The sequence below is a fragment of the Physcomitrium patens genome, chromosome 26 (genome assembly GCF_059467195.1).
Source record: "Physcomitrium patens ecotype Gransden chromosome 26, ASM5946719v1, whole genome shotgun sequence".
Lineage (NCBI taxonomy): Eukaryota > Viridiplantae > Streptophyta > Bryopsida > Funariales > Funariaceae > Physcomitrium > Physcomitrium patens.
In genome coordinates this window covers 6400475-6415442 of record NC_143435.1, presented here as the reverse complement: position 1 = coordinate 6415442, position 14968 = coordinate 6400475, and the positions used below count along the sequence as shown (strand labels likewise).

Here is a 14968-nt window from a genome sequence, read left to right as displayed (position 1 = left end):
GTCATGGGTCAGTTATACGGTAATAAGCGGTTCTCACGGTCAAGGGTCAACTAAACGGTAATAAGTGGGTCGCACGGTCATGTGGTCAGTTATACGGTAATAAGTAAATGGAACGGTCAAGGGTCGATAGCACGGTAACAGGAGGTGAGCACAGTCTCGACTCCTCTTCCTGAGCTTCCAGGTTGTGTGTCCCGAGGCGGCGATGGCGTGCAGCGTTCAGGTCGATCGCATGGATTTCGCGACTCACAACGAAGAAACGCAACACCCACATGGTCGAAAATCGTCGGGAGCTTCTCATTATGCACGCCAAGCCACGGGAAGATCTCGAATGGCTCGTCACTGTTTCCTCTGCCCCCTTGTCTATCAGCATTTGTTCCATGCCGCGGTTGTGTTTGTCGAGACGATCTCTCGGGATTCTGGGCGAACGTCTCGTTGTCTTCTGGTTCCGGTCTATTGCAATGATACCTGCCGATATTCACCTCGACATCGCCTGGAAGCATCTGATACGCGGGGCTAAGTAGGGTCTTTGGTATGTTAGGTCCCTGGAATTGTAGAGTTTCGGTGTTTGTGGGTGGATTCTGAGATCTCGTTGAAGCATCTTTACTTCTGGATGATAACGTGGGTTGTCGCCTCATTTGAAAGGCTCGACTAGGTGTTCAATCACAGCACAGTTCATATTCCCAGGTTCTACTACAACAGATTACATTTTCGGTTCTAGTTTTCACGCCCGATTTCACGAGTGTGTTGGTGGTCGGTGTCGAACCTCAGACAAATTGATGCTGCACACTCCAACAATATTCAGGCACAACAATCCAAAGCTACACAGCTTCGTGAAAGAAAACTCATGAAATTTGCCTCGGTGATCGCCGGTGCCTGGAATTCAAACATAGAAAATATCAACGCACGCAACCTTTGGGAGACTCTACAGCTGCAGGGTTCAATTAAGACTAAACTAAGAGTGTACAGTGATGAGACATCAAGTGACATGGCCTTCATTCAGAGATAGAACAGAACACCACAGCAAATTCTTGCTGTAGCATGAACAAAAGGAAATCACCTCAAAATAGTTCACTATATTGAAAATTCTGTGTGCCACATGTATTTTGACTCAAGCGGGACAATTTATGAAAACATGTGTCCAAAAACTTTTCAGCAAATAAAGGCCTCTAGACAGATAGTCGACTTTTACACAGACGGCAGTAGTCAGATCTTACGTGCTTTTCGATGATAGACGACAGTGTAGACAAACAAGGAAGCCTTTGTTCTGAAGACCAATTGCTTGCAGAAGGAATGAGTTGCACCTTCATTTAAGAATGCGGTACCCAACTAAAAAAGCTTAAATCTCCTCGTCTGCCGTCGCACAGTCGTACTTCCTGAGAAGTAGACGTCAAAATGGCCGGGGAACAAGGATAAAATAAAATGCACTAACTAAACAGATGCAGAAACACGAGGGAATCTACAACTGATTAGGTTTCAAGTATACGCAGACATGCCCACAGATGGACCACCTTGGTACGACTGCCACGCCTCTGGACTACTTTGAGCCCTAGAGATTAGGACATAGTAAATCTCAGTCAAAAGCATGGTAATGAAAATGAAAGCAGATGCCGCAGCAAACAGGCTCTTCTGCACTTGCCTGCAAGTGACATTAGGCCCGTTTGTTGAAAATAAGCCCTTAGTTTGAATTTTGTTCTGGCTTGCGCCAGCAATAAGAGATGCAATGGCAACTAGGAATGACAACCTGCACACAACGTCGAGTGGTTCACGATAGTTTCGCACGCAAATCACTAATAATTGTGCTGAATGGCTTTCTCTTTCACTATTGGAACATTCTTTCAGTGATTCTTACCATATGCAAAATTAAGTGACTTGAAGAACTCGTCGGAGCAGATTAGCTTACCAGGAGAAGATGAAAACTAAGATGGCAAATGTTCGGGAACCTCCGGGCTTGTAGCCGTTTCCGCAACAGAGGCAGCGAGTGACAATCATAACAAATATCTGGGCTATCAAAAAGAAAATAAAGGCGCCCGCGGCTAATCCTGTAGCAATGTCTGAGGTATAGTGGCACTTTAAGGTCCCCATCTCTTGATTCACAACTGTGAGATCTCCCTGCGAATAGATAGAGCCTACGTTGCATTACAGTCCTGAGAGATATCCAAGAGGAAAAGGAGGACCACCATCTTCACCTAAACTGTAGCAAAAGAGAGGATGTTCGTCGAGAATACACGTAAGAATAAGTATAAAAGGATGCTAACCTTGCTTCTTTTTTCCATGGCTCCGAGGGCGAGACCAAAAGCGACGAGGTAGAGCACGGCGCTGATACAGATCACCAAGAAGGAAGCAGAACCCATTTTGATTCAAATTTTGGTCCCGCGCTGCAAATTCCTTCAACCACAACTTGCATCGACAAATACACGCATCAAAATATCGTCACTCGAAATACATCACCGGTGAAGACGCTAAGATGCAGGCTCCAGAATACATTATCTAGACGATCAAAGACGGAAACGAAGAAGAAGCTAAACTCTCCGCTCATTCTTAAACCTCCAGCGAGCAACGAAGCCTCCAGCCTTGCTACAAATTTACGATTATTGTCACCCCAAGAGACCCAACTGTTTTTCTACCGCAATTTCTCCTCCATGCGCGACATACTCGCCAACTCCACGCTCAGGACAGGTTCAAGAATTGCGAACATTGCCACCTTTCTTGCAGCAACCACGGAACTCCCACAAACACTTTCAATCTCTACCAAACACATCACCTCCAACAGAAACGTCTATGCTTGCCACAAAACTACAGTACCCATGTCAAAAACACACACACACACACACACACTAGATTCGAATACAGCTGATTACTGGTGGAAGTTACCCTACATAGCTGCAAGGCCACCAACCTGCAAGAGTCCACAGTTTCCAAATCTAGTCGAAACAGGAGTAATTCGAGCACTAGCAACTGCGAGCAACAGAGGGCTGGAAACTGCAAGAGACTTAAGAGCATGGTTTGAATGCATACCAGTAGTAGCAGCAGATGTGGGAAGCGGCACAACTTCGAAGCAGTCCGAGCTATGGCGAAAGAGATGGTGGCGTCCTGAAGCATGAATCAGTTCTCATATGCACTGTGTACGAGAGTGTGTGTGTCCGTCAGAAGACCAGAGAGCTGCCGGCGCATGGCAGGTCTTCAAATTCCGGTCGTCACCATCGCCTCGGTCCGTGATTTCTGTCCAATCTTAAATACTGCCCACGAATCGTGTGACGGCTAACTACTCCCATCATGACCTTCAGCGTCTTATTGCTTTCACAAACTTAGCGAGGGTAGCATTTCTTCATGCTCCACAAGGCAAGCTCAGCGGGAAGTCTTAATGAAGATTAATAATTGTTCTTGACTTGTTCTAAACAACCAATTGCTTGTAAGTTTCTCTGTGACTGGTGAAGATCGAGAGGACTTTTGTGATGACTCAAGTTGCGCAACTTGATTAACTGATACAATGCCTATGATCTAATTCAACAAAAACAAAGTCTAGAACATCCTGTTAATATTGTTGGAATAAGTTTTAGAGAATTGCAGTAATTTTGGGTGCGTTGAAAATTGAAATTCTCACAATATGAAACCTGGTGTCGTCTCTAAATTGGTAGAATAAAACCAAATTTACACAATTACTACATGCACACAGTTACTAAGCCTGCATGTGAAAATCCATGTCATGAAAAATTTCACACACGAGAGAATACCAACGTTACTGCATACAACATACGACAGAAGGCAACGATTTGCCATTTGATGGGTATTCAATGAGTGGAATTGAAGGATCATCCAATGCTGGGAAAAAATCATCAATCAGCTCTCGTTCCGCATCAAAAATGAAACTTTTACATCCTGCCCACCCAGATTGTGCAGTGCAGGCACCAGGTTTATACTCACAGTGCTGCCTTCTGGATGTTCCTCACACAATGAGTATCAGCTTCGAAGGTAAAAGCATGCGCTGAAGTTACATTCGGGTTAGAATCAAGGTCAAGAAAGGTCGAGCGATGTCCACAAACAAGAATGTGACGAAAGCGCACTCTACTAACTCTCCACTTTACTGCTTGCAATCTTCGGCATTCACAGAAGAAGCCGCGCTGCTTTTCACTGAAGATTTTACAATCGAGCTAACTGAACGCGAAATTCCCCTCCTGATTTTGTGATTAAAGTACAAAATCAATCTACTATTTCAAATCTTCCGAACACGCTCCCAAAAACCACGCAGAACTCGATTCGATAAAATTCCACCACTTCACCACTCAGGGGGAGAAGTTAGATATCTTTTCACCGAACCGTTTGTGGCATCTGCTTCCCTAGGTTTGACCTAATTCACCCCTCACCTGAACAATCCAAGTAAGTCCTCTTCAAAACTTAAAGCTTTGCAAATTTGATGCCCTCGTTGTGATATTTTGAGCTTGACCGATGTTCAAAACTTAAAGCTTCCTTCAGAGCAGCCCTAATCAGCATCTTGTCTTCGTGGTCATTATCACAAGCTTGGTGATTAACCTTGATAACTGGTTGGATTAAGATGAAAACCCATATTTTGAAAATTAAGGATTATATGAGATGAAGAAGTTGTTTAGTTATTTTTTTCTTCACAGAAGTGATATAAAAAGTCAATAAGTTTTCTACAATTATGGAATTTTGAATATTTTTTTTGTCAAGGATTACAAAATTGATTGTTATAATAAATAATACTTGGAAAATGACATAAAAACCAAGTTCTAATGAGATAGTTTGAGACCCTTTCTAATGTTTTTTTTTGGTGGTCATGGTAATAGAGATGTATATAGTTTAGGTAGAGCAGAAAAAGATCAATAAATAAATAAATAAAATAAATTTTGAGGCAACTTTTCTACAAATAAATACAAAAATTTGATTCAAAAAAGTTAATTGATTGCCAAAAGACAAGTTTCAAGATCACAAGTCTAATTTGCATTACACCAACCAACTTAAGCATAAAAGGTGAGTTGGTGAAGAATCGTTGCTATGAAGTTTAAGACCTCATGTAGAAGTGATATATTAATTTAACTCCAAATTAATAAATTGAAGTAAGATTGGCTATAGATTGGTCAAAACCGTTAATAAAATATATAGTATTCTATTCTATGTTTGTGATTAAATATTAAATGCTACCAATAACATATAAACGTAGTATTTGATCTATGCACCAAAAATCATTTGAAGTGAAATTTTTACTTTATTCACATAAATATTTGTTGTCAATCTTAAAATAGATACTAATTAAACTATATTAAAGCATGTTAATTTTTTTTAAAATTAAAAGCATATCTATCTTAAAATATTATAAATTTTTTAGTCTTAGATATATACCATATTTTTATGCTTCATAAGCACAAAATGTATTTTTTATTAAATATAAAGAAGCAAGTACGAAATAATATTTTATTAGTATTTGAGTATAAGAGGTTATTAGTTTTAAGGACTAAATCATCAATATATAATTTAAATAAAAGCTATAGGAATAACAATATTTGAAATGGAAATTAATAATGAAAACATATTTAATATATATAATTTAGGCAAATAATTTGAGATTATAAAGAAGATTTCTAAAATTAATAAATAGTGGTTTTATTATAAAATAAATAGTTTCTTTATTTAAAACATACATTTTTTTTCTCAAAGAGTTGTTTAAGAAGGTAGTAGTGACATTCATGTGGTAAATATGATATTCTTGAATTATAGCAATAATATTAAAAAGACATTATTAAGTCAATTTAATAACCAAAAAATAAGTATAAAAATAATTTAGAACTTTAAATCATAAAAATTCATAATTAAGAAAGTAAATCTTAAAGAAGATAAATATAACCTACTAATTTTTTATTTTTTTCTAAAAACACATCTATTTAACATATATTATAAAAAAATTTAGAAGAAGATTGTTTGACTTATATTTTTTATTTATTAAGAGAGATTGATTAAATTTTTTATTGTTATTTTCTAATATAAAAAATCAAAGTAAAAAATAGTAATAACCTAGGTTTAATAACCTAAATTATGTAAGTATATTTATAGAAGTTTTTAATATAAAATATAGTCTATTTTATACTCTACAAGGAAATTATTTAAAAAATGGGCAATAAAGAGAAGCCTTGTTTTTTTGTTAAAATACAAGGGCATATAAAAATATAGCATAGATAGAGATTTTTAAAATTAATAATAAAGTAATGAAGAGAAGTACCTAAAATCAAAGATAGATTGGAGGTGCTTGAAATTAGAAGTATAGACAGTAAGAAAAGAAAATAATATAACAAAAATAAAGTAAAAGTTACAAAAGAAAATTAGATTAAATAATAAAGCAAGAAATAAGTTGCGTTGACATAAATGTTCAACATATTTAAGAATTTGATCAAAAAATTTTGAAGGTAAAAACTTGTTGATGTCACAAGTATAAAGAGTTGCAAAAAAAGTATGATAAAAGAAAAATATCTTTGGAAGACATAATATTCCAACTCAAAATTATGTATTGTACATTTGGATTAAATAATTTATTTTTTAATATCTTAAGGTTTACCTTAGTTAAAAAATATACACTTAAAAGTTTTATCATTAATTTTAATATTTTTAAAATTAGAAATAAAAAATAAGTTATAAAAATTAATTTTTAAAAATTAATATTTAAAACAAAAGTTATTTTTGTTAAGGACATCCAACAAGAAGATCTTGAAAATATTTTCAAACTATTCTATTAGATTCTAAAAGGTTCAAAAATATTCTAAGAATATTCTAATGAGAGGTTTTAAAAGATTTTAAAATATTCTAATAGAAGATTTTAGAAAGATTCTTAAAATATTTTAAATGATTTTAGAAGCTTCTTAAAATATTCCAATAAATTCTAGAAAGTTCTAAGAAGATTAAAGAAGTTATCCAAGAAGCTTTTTAGGATTGCTTCATCTTTAAGCAACATGCAAACTTCTTCAGAAGCTTCTTAATATCTAGTATATTTGGGAGTCAAGGTTGAAGGAATTCTTAGTCTCAACAACACATCTTTTGGAGTTCTAACTCACTTCTTTTGGTGTTGATCTTGCACTCATCTAGTTTAATTAAGTACTTGCTAGCTTTTTTATTGAAACTTTTTTATTCAACTTCTTATTTGGTCTATTGTATAATGATAGTTTGTTAAGATTGCCTTCTTATCAATACTAGAACTTGATCTTTCTTCATAGAGAATGAATTATCCCTCTTTTTGAAGGCATCTAAGTGCTTTAGAGCTTGTGGAGTATCTTCCTGTAAATTATTATTATTTAGAAACTTTCTTTTTATCTTTTAGGATGGCTTGAGGTGAAGATGTTAATATAATTGAATCTTCTAGTTCTAAGTTAGATATTATTATGAATATGTTAAATACTTTATTTCATAAAACTAGTGAAATTGAAAAAAAATTGTAAGATTTCATGGTGATGTAAGACTTAGAGCAATTCAACCTATGATGCAACTACTTTCTTAAACTTATACATCCAAAGAGGTGGTGGTAGCTGTACTTCAACAAGAAAATTCACCTATTCAACAACATATAGAATCTTGAATTAGTCTTTTAGAAAAGCTTGATGACAAAAGCTCCAAGTTTCAAAGGTTTTTTTAACCAAAGTAGATTGGTAACTTTTTTACAAATTTATCAATATTCAAGATAGAAGTCATAAGTTGGTTTAGTTAGAACCTTGCTTACAAGACAAGCCTTATCTTGTTTTGCTTCTTATTTGAAAAAATCTCCAATCTTCACTAACTTTGAAGTTTTTTTAAAAGTATTTGTAAAAGCATTTGTAAAAGCATTTGGAGAACATGACAAGGCCAAATGGATGATAATAAAGATTTTTTCATTATGTCAAAGACCATATTCTTCATCAATTTATGTATCTAATTTTAAGAAATTAGCTTATGACATCAATTAGAATGAATAAGCTCTTATAAATCAATTCTATTAAGGATTTAAGGAATAATATAAAAGACCTATTATTATAATTACTTGATCTTCAAATACTTAATGAATCTATCAACTAAGTTATGAAGTGTAATAATGGATTATTTCAATGTCATCTAAATTAATATTCGTAGATTTTAATAGAGCAAGGTACTAAAAATTCATATTCTTTTGCTTCAACAAATAGATTATTTCTACATTTAAGAGCTAAGAATATATAAATTGATATGATACAATTCAAATCTCTCACAATATAAGAAAAGAAGAATCAATTTGAACAATATCTATGCTTATATTGTAGTAAAAGAGGCAACAAATCTAAAAACTGTCTAAAAAAATAATGTACAATCATGACTAAAAGTATAATTCTTCAAGAAAATAAAGAAGCTTAGCTACAATAGGGATTGTGCAACTAAACATTCCAATACCTCAAATTCATCAAGATCCCCTTTTCTTTGTCCAACCTACTTGTTGTTTTATTCTATATTTATTTCTTAGCCTATAAAAACTTCAAATAAATGTCTTATTAGATTTAGGAGCATTTCATTGCTTTTTTGATAAGAAGTTTTTCAAACTTTATTAAATTCTTTTAATATAGAAGTCAAAACTTGCACATATATAAGTAATAGATAGTGAACTTTTATCTTCATGCAATGTTACTCATGAAACTACACCACTAGAGATATTATTTAAAAAATATAATAATAATATAATATTTGATATTATTAAAATCTTATCTAATTTTATTATTTTAGGACTTTAGTACTTGATATAATCCATCTATGGATTTGAGGATTGATAAGGTTGAATTTCTTATAAAATTCCTTTGGACAAAATCTATCAAAAAGTCATCAACAACAAAGTCCTTATTTCTTTAAGTAAGAGCTTTTATGAAGAGAGCTAAGAAAGAAATGCCATTTTTATTTATGCAATTCTAGTTCATGAAGAACCAAAATTGCTAATAGCTATTCTAGAGCAATATAAAGAATTTTAAGATGTCTTAAAAAAATATATATATATTGACATATTGCCAAAGTATTGACCATATTATTAAGCCATTGATCATCAAGAAGGGGCTCAATCACCATTTGGTCTAATTTACAACCGATCACAGAACAATCTTTTGGCATTGAAAGATTATATTAACAAAAATCTTGCAAAGAAATTTATATAAAATTCCAAATCTTTAGCAAGTATATTAATAATTTTTGTAAAAAAAAAAAAAAGATGGATCTTTCAAAATGAATGTTGATTATTGTGGCCAAAACAAAATAAAAATGAAGAATTATTACCTATTATTGTTGATATTAGGACTTTTGAAGCAACTCGATGAAGTAAAGATTTATACCAAAATAGATCTTTGTCGAATATATAATTTGGCATAGATCAAAGAAAGAGATAAATAGAAGACAATATTTTGGACAAGGTACAAATATTTTGAATATAATGTCATACCTTTTAGATTGAAAAATGCTCTTGTTATATTCTAGCATTTGATGAATGATGTTTTTTGAGAATTTCTAAATAATTTTTTTATTTGATATCTTAATGATATCTTAATCTATTCCAAGACTCCTAAAGAATATAAAAAATATATGAGATTACTCTAAAAAAAATTATGAGATGTAGGATTATATGCCAAAGTAGAAAAATATATTTTTTATTTAATATATATATATATATATATATATATATATATATATTACATCCAATGAAGGCCCGTTGATGGATCCAAAGAAATTTTTAGCTGTGATGGAGTGGGTAATTCTAAAGACAATATGAGATGTATAATATTTCTTTAGATTTGCTAATTTCTATTGGATATTTATTAAAAATTACTTCCAAGTTGCTACTCTTTTTACTTGTTTTACATTTAAAGATAAATTAGAATAGGGACTTTAAGCACAAAGAGCTTTTCAAGATTTGAAGATAGCTTTTATATCACTTCTAATCTTAATGCATCTAAATTTCATGAAGGTCTTTTATTTGGAGATTGATGCTTCCAACTTTATATTAGAAAGCTATATTATCTCAAATAAAAAAAGTTAGAAAGCTCTATCTAATTTTATTCTATTCTAAAAAGTTTTTAAATAGAATGATCAATTATAAAATTCACAATAAAGAGCTTTTTGCAATTATAGACTCTTTCTAAGAATGGCATCATTTATTGGAAGGTGTTATACATCCTATGACTATATATACAAATCATAGAAATTTGAAGTATTTCATATCAAATCAGGTTATGAATTGCTCCCAAGCTAGTTACAATATGTTATTATCTCATTTTGATATTGTAATTATATATGGACCAAAGAAGCAATAAGGACTATCAAAGGCTTTATCAAGGAAATAATATCTTCCTTTAAAGACTTAAGAAGCAATATTTGATAAACAATATATTACTTTTTTGAAGCTTGAACAATTTTGTCTTTATGCTACTTCTATGGTTATATTTATTTATTCAAGTTTTTTTAAAATAAATTTTTTCAAAATTAGCTAAAGACAGATTAATTTATAATATCAAGCGGTGCCCTAACAATGACAAGTTTAAGTTCATAGAAGATCTTTTATATTTTAAAAATCATTTATATATTTGAGAAGTATCAATGTGACCTTTTGTTCCTCAATCATATCATAATTTTCCAGCTACAAGATATTTTGGCTATAACAAAATATTGGAGCTTATCTCTCAAGATTTTTAATGGCTTCAAATGTGAAAGTCTATGAAGGACTTTGCTCTCTCGTGTGACATCTTTTTAAGATCTAAGAATTCTTGACATCATCTTTATAGGCTTCTACGGCCACTACCAATTCCAAAGCATCTATAATCTTTAATATCAATAGATTTCATCACTAATTTGCCACCATCAATCAAATTTCATATTGTCTAAGTTATCATAGATTGACTTATAAAGATGGCATATTTTCTTCTATATAAAAAGATAATTTTCAAAGAAAAAATAACAAGATTTTTTCTTAATAATATATATTGATGTCATCACCTACTTGATAACATCATTTTTAATTAAAGACTTTAATTTATATCAAAATTTTAAAAATCCTTTTTTGAGATATTGAATGTAGATATCAAACTTTTTTGTAATAGGTATGTATAGGATATTTGTATTATTTGCACATAGAGATATGTAGTTGGAGTTGTTTTTGAAAAGTTTTTAGTATTGAGGTTATGAAGGTAGTTTATATAGGATCTACCATTGAATCTTTTAGAAAGATTTAGGATGGTTATCACAGTAGGACCATCTAAAGAATCTTTTAAAAGGGTGGTTATTTTGGTGAGGACGACCATTAGAAACATTCTAGAAAGTTCCAGGGATAGTTGAACAAAGTATGAATGGAATTAGCTGAGGCCATTTAGGTATTTAATTAGGTATGGCTTCAAATTCTTTTTTTAGAAAAGTTTGATTATTATTTTTTTTTGTTTGATTTTATTTGGTTTTATTTTCTTTTACTTAGTCCTATCTTTCATGTTCCATTCCATTTAATTATTTTAAGTTTTTTTCTAGTATCCTTGGTTTTATGTTTTATCAAGATCTTTATTGTTATGAAATTGATAAGGTTTTAGATCTTAAAGAATTCAATCTTATTTTATTGATATTAGATTGAGTATTACTCTATTCTTTGGTAGTGTGTTGATAGCCACTATTTAATTAGAAGTCAATTATTGTGATCACATTAGGTACTATTTTTGAGCTACAATGAGTTACTTTAAGAAGCCAATTGAAAGAAGAGAATGCATTACAATAGTAAAGTTCAAGAAAGAAATTGTAGCATGAAAGATATAGCAAAGCACTCCCAAATAGAGACTCAAATATAATACTTTTTAGGCCAAATAGCTAATTTATAAAAGCAAATAGAAGCTTCTAAGACAACAAAGTTAACATTTGATAGGCTAAAATTGAGCAAGCTTGATACATACTCAAGGACCTTAAGACAAAAAGATGTTTGTCAATGGCTCTTCTGCATGCAATAGTACCTCCAATTATATGGAACAAATACCAACAAAGAAATTATATATGCTTCTAATTATTTAAAAGATGCAGTATCTATTTGGTGGCAACATCGACCTCAAAGCTATGGAAGTCAAGGCAGATTTTGTAACTAAGAGGAGTTTCAAACCAAGCTTAAGAATCAATTTTGGCTCATCAATATGAAAAAGCTAGCACGCCATTAGTTGGCTAATCTTATATAATTTAGGTAAGTGTAAGATTATGTTTCCCAATTTAAGTTCCTATATTTCCAAATTGTCAATGTTTTAGATGCAGAGATAATTTATTGGTTTCTATAAGGATTAAAACTTGTGGTCCAACAAGAAGTAGAATTTAGGTATCTACAAACATTAGAGGAACCAGTGAAGATTGTATAGAGAGTTAATGCTATAGATTTCAAAAATCATAGAATTCAACCTATAATACGAGGTCTTATGCCACTAGCCAATACTATAGCATAACAACCAATGCCGATGGAGATTGATATTATGCAAGCAACATTGATACTATAGAAATAACAAATATTGGCACAAAAGGAATTATGCTTTTATTATCGAGAGCCAAACCATCAGATTAGAGACTGTCAAAAATATCAAAGTTCAAGCACCAATAAATCATGGTAGATTCATAATTTCAAGGGCCACCAAGTTGATGAAAAAGTGGAGTAAGAAAATGGAGCTCCTTAATAAAGGTATCGAGGGTGAGAATTGGAAATAGTTATTATTTTTGAGAGACAAATGGCATGGCTTTAGACAACTATCATAAGCATTGATTGGTGTGTCTAATGGGTCAATTAAGAAGACAACTATGTTAAGTGCTTGTAGATTGTAGATCTAAAAAAAATTATATCTCGATAATAATTTCCAATTGACTTGGGATTAAAACAAAGGTGATCAAAGGAAGAAGTATATACCTAGCAGATGACAAAAAGAATGTGTTGAGCAAGACAAATAAAGAAGAAATCTTGAGATTGAGTCATACTTTTGCCTTTATGAAGAAGTTTGGAGTAACAAAGTTTAGATATGATGTTATCTTTGATATGTCATGGCTAAAAGAGAAAAATAAACAAATCAATTAATTAGTAAGGACAATCACTTTCAAAGATGGAATACACATAGTGACTATTTCTACTCCTATATTGAGTGGAATAGAAAAATAATTTGTACCTAAAAACTTATTTGTAGGAATGACTTTTATGAAGAATCAAATATAATATAAGCAACTAGTATATGTTATGGTTTTAAATCTTCTTTAAGTGGTAGGAAAGACAACTGAAGGAACAAAAGAGGTAGAATAACTCATCCATAAATATTGGAATGTCTTTTCAACCAACTTAACTAGTAGCATGCTACTTGATCAAAGTTCCTCATTCCAAATAGAACCAATGCCTAAGGCTAAATCGGCAAGTCAACCAATATATTGCCTAACTTGAAGAATTACAAAAGTCATTAGACAAACTTTTAGAGAAGGGCCTCATTTGAAAAAGCACATTGCCATGGAGAGCACTTATATTATTTACACCTAAAAAAGATGGTAAATTTTGATTTTGTATTGATTATTGGAGCCTCAATAAGTAAATTATCAAGAATGCATATCCACTTTCACGTGTAGCTGATCTTCTTGATCAACTTTTAAGTGCAACCATCTTTAGTAAATTGGACCTTTGGAGTGGTTATTGAGAAACTTCTATTGCCAAAGAAGATATAAAAAAGATGGTATTTTGTATGCGCTATGGATATTTTTAGTGGCTTGTATTATTTTTTGACGTCACCAATACTTCAACCTCTTTTATGGGTCATTGTCAAGAACAAGAACTCGATGAAAAAGCAATTCAATCAAGTGAACCTTCACTCAAAGAAAGATAACAAAATATAAATAAACAAGTATGTATATTGAAAGAAAAATTGGAATGGCTATTGCAAAAAGACAAAGAAATTAGAGACCCTTGAAACTAGACTAGAAGCAAGAAAGAAGTTGACAAGAGTGAAGAAGGCTTCACTGTTGTCTCTATATATACTATCTAACTAGGGGCTATGTGACAACGTTCTATAGGACCTCCAATATGTATTGACTTTGTAGGACACATGCCTTGACTTACAAGGCAAGTTTTTCTACATGTGGGCCACATAGTTAGCTTGGTCTTCAAACTAATAACATGTGTGGCATATGGCCAACTTGTTGACTACGTTTCTAATCTAAAAAGTCAATTAAAGATACCTATGAAGTCAAAGCAGCGTCTATGAAGCTTCTAAGAAGCTTCGATATCAAATACTATAGAATTAACTTATTTTTATATACTTTTACTTACTTCTACCTATTTGCATATGTAATTATGAGCATGTCTGTGATATTACCCCCCCTTCTAGAGAGGAGTTCCACGAGAAGCGGTCATCATATGTTGAAGAAATCTATGATGCGACGAATTGTATTTGCTACAAATTCTAATCTTTGTTCTCTTCGAAGATGATTGATAGGGCCTCTCAACCATCGATAGTATCCCATACCTGGGCGGGAAGATCACCCAGTTATTTGATCATTGTTGAGGCCTTCATAACTTCCTTCGAATAGAACATTTGGAACACCATCAGGAGTTGTTCCTACCTCTAGCAAAATTACCAAACATCGAGAGTCCCTTCTCAAGTCGTGATACCAAACGCATTGTATCTCACCATCTATTCAAAGAAGAACATGTCATTTTTAAAGATCTTCATCCCAATTACATCGTCTTGAAGGTTGTGACAATTGTAATGTCTCATCTAGCAAGTCAGCAAATGAAGGCTCTTGAGTCGAATCCACTGGTTGTTGTTTCTCCATCTCCTGAGCGTCACAACTACAAAGAAGTTACAAACAAGGATTGAAAGTAGAATGTTATCTTGCCTAGATGTTGTTTCTTTTATAAAGAAGATTTTTATCTTCATTTTGATAGATGTCGTCGATGAAAAGCCTCCACCGCTTTTGTTGCATTTGCAAGATTCTTTTGTTGCATTTGCAAGAT

The 14968-nt window shown here is 32.3% G+C and overlaps 1 protein-coding gene across 3 annotated transcripts; it reads right to left on the bottom strand.

Moving 5' to 3' along the window:
• Positions 1–1053: 1053 nt before the first annotated feature.
• LOC112277757 (protein MODIFYING WALL LIGNIN-1) lies at positions 1054–3235 on the bottom strand. Of its 3 annotated transcripts, none has more exons than XM_024510452.3 (4): positions 3016–3235; positions 2256–2397; positions 1901–2109; positions 1054–1741 (listed from the first exon to the last, which is right to left on the bottom strand). In XM_024510452.3, exons 2-4 carry the CDS (start codon positions 2349–2351, stop codon positions 1474–1476), a joined length of 573 nt encoding a protein of 190 aa, XP_024366220.1. In that variant the 5' UTR covers positions 2352–2397; positions 3016–3235; the 3' UTR covers positions 1054–1473. The 3 variants fall into 3 exon arrangements, with proteins under 3 accessions (XP_024366220.1, XP_024366221.1, XP_073387893.1); XM_024510453.3 differs by having other exon boundaries at positions 2256–2385; positions 3016–3193; XM_073531792.2 differs by lacking the exon at positions 3016–3235 and adding an exon at positions 2897–2993.
• Positions 3236–14968: the final 11733 nt, after the last annotated feature.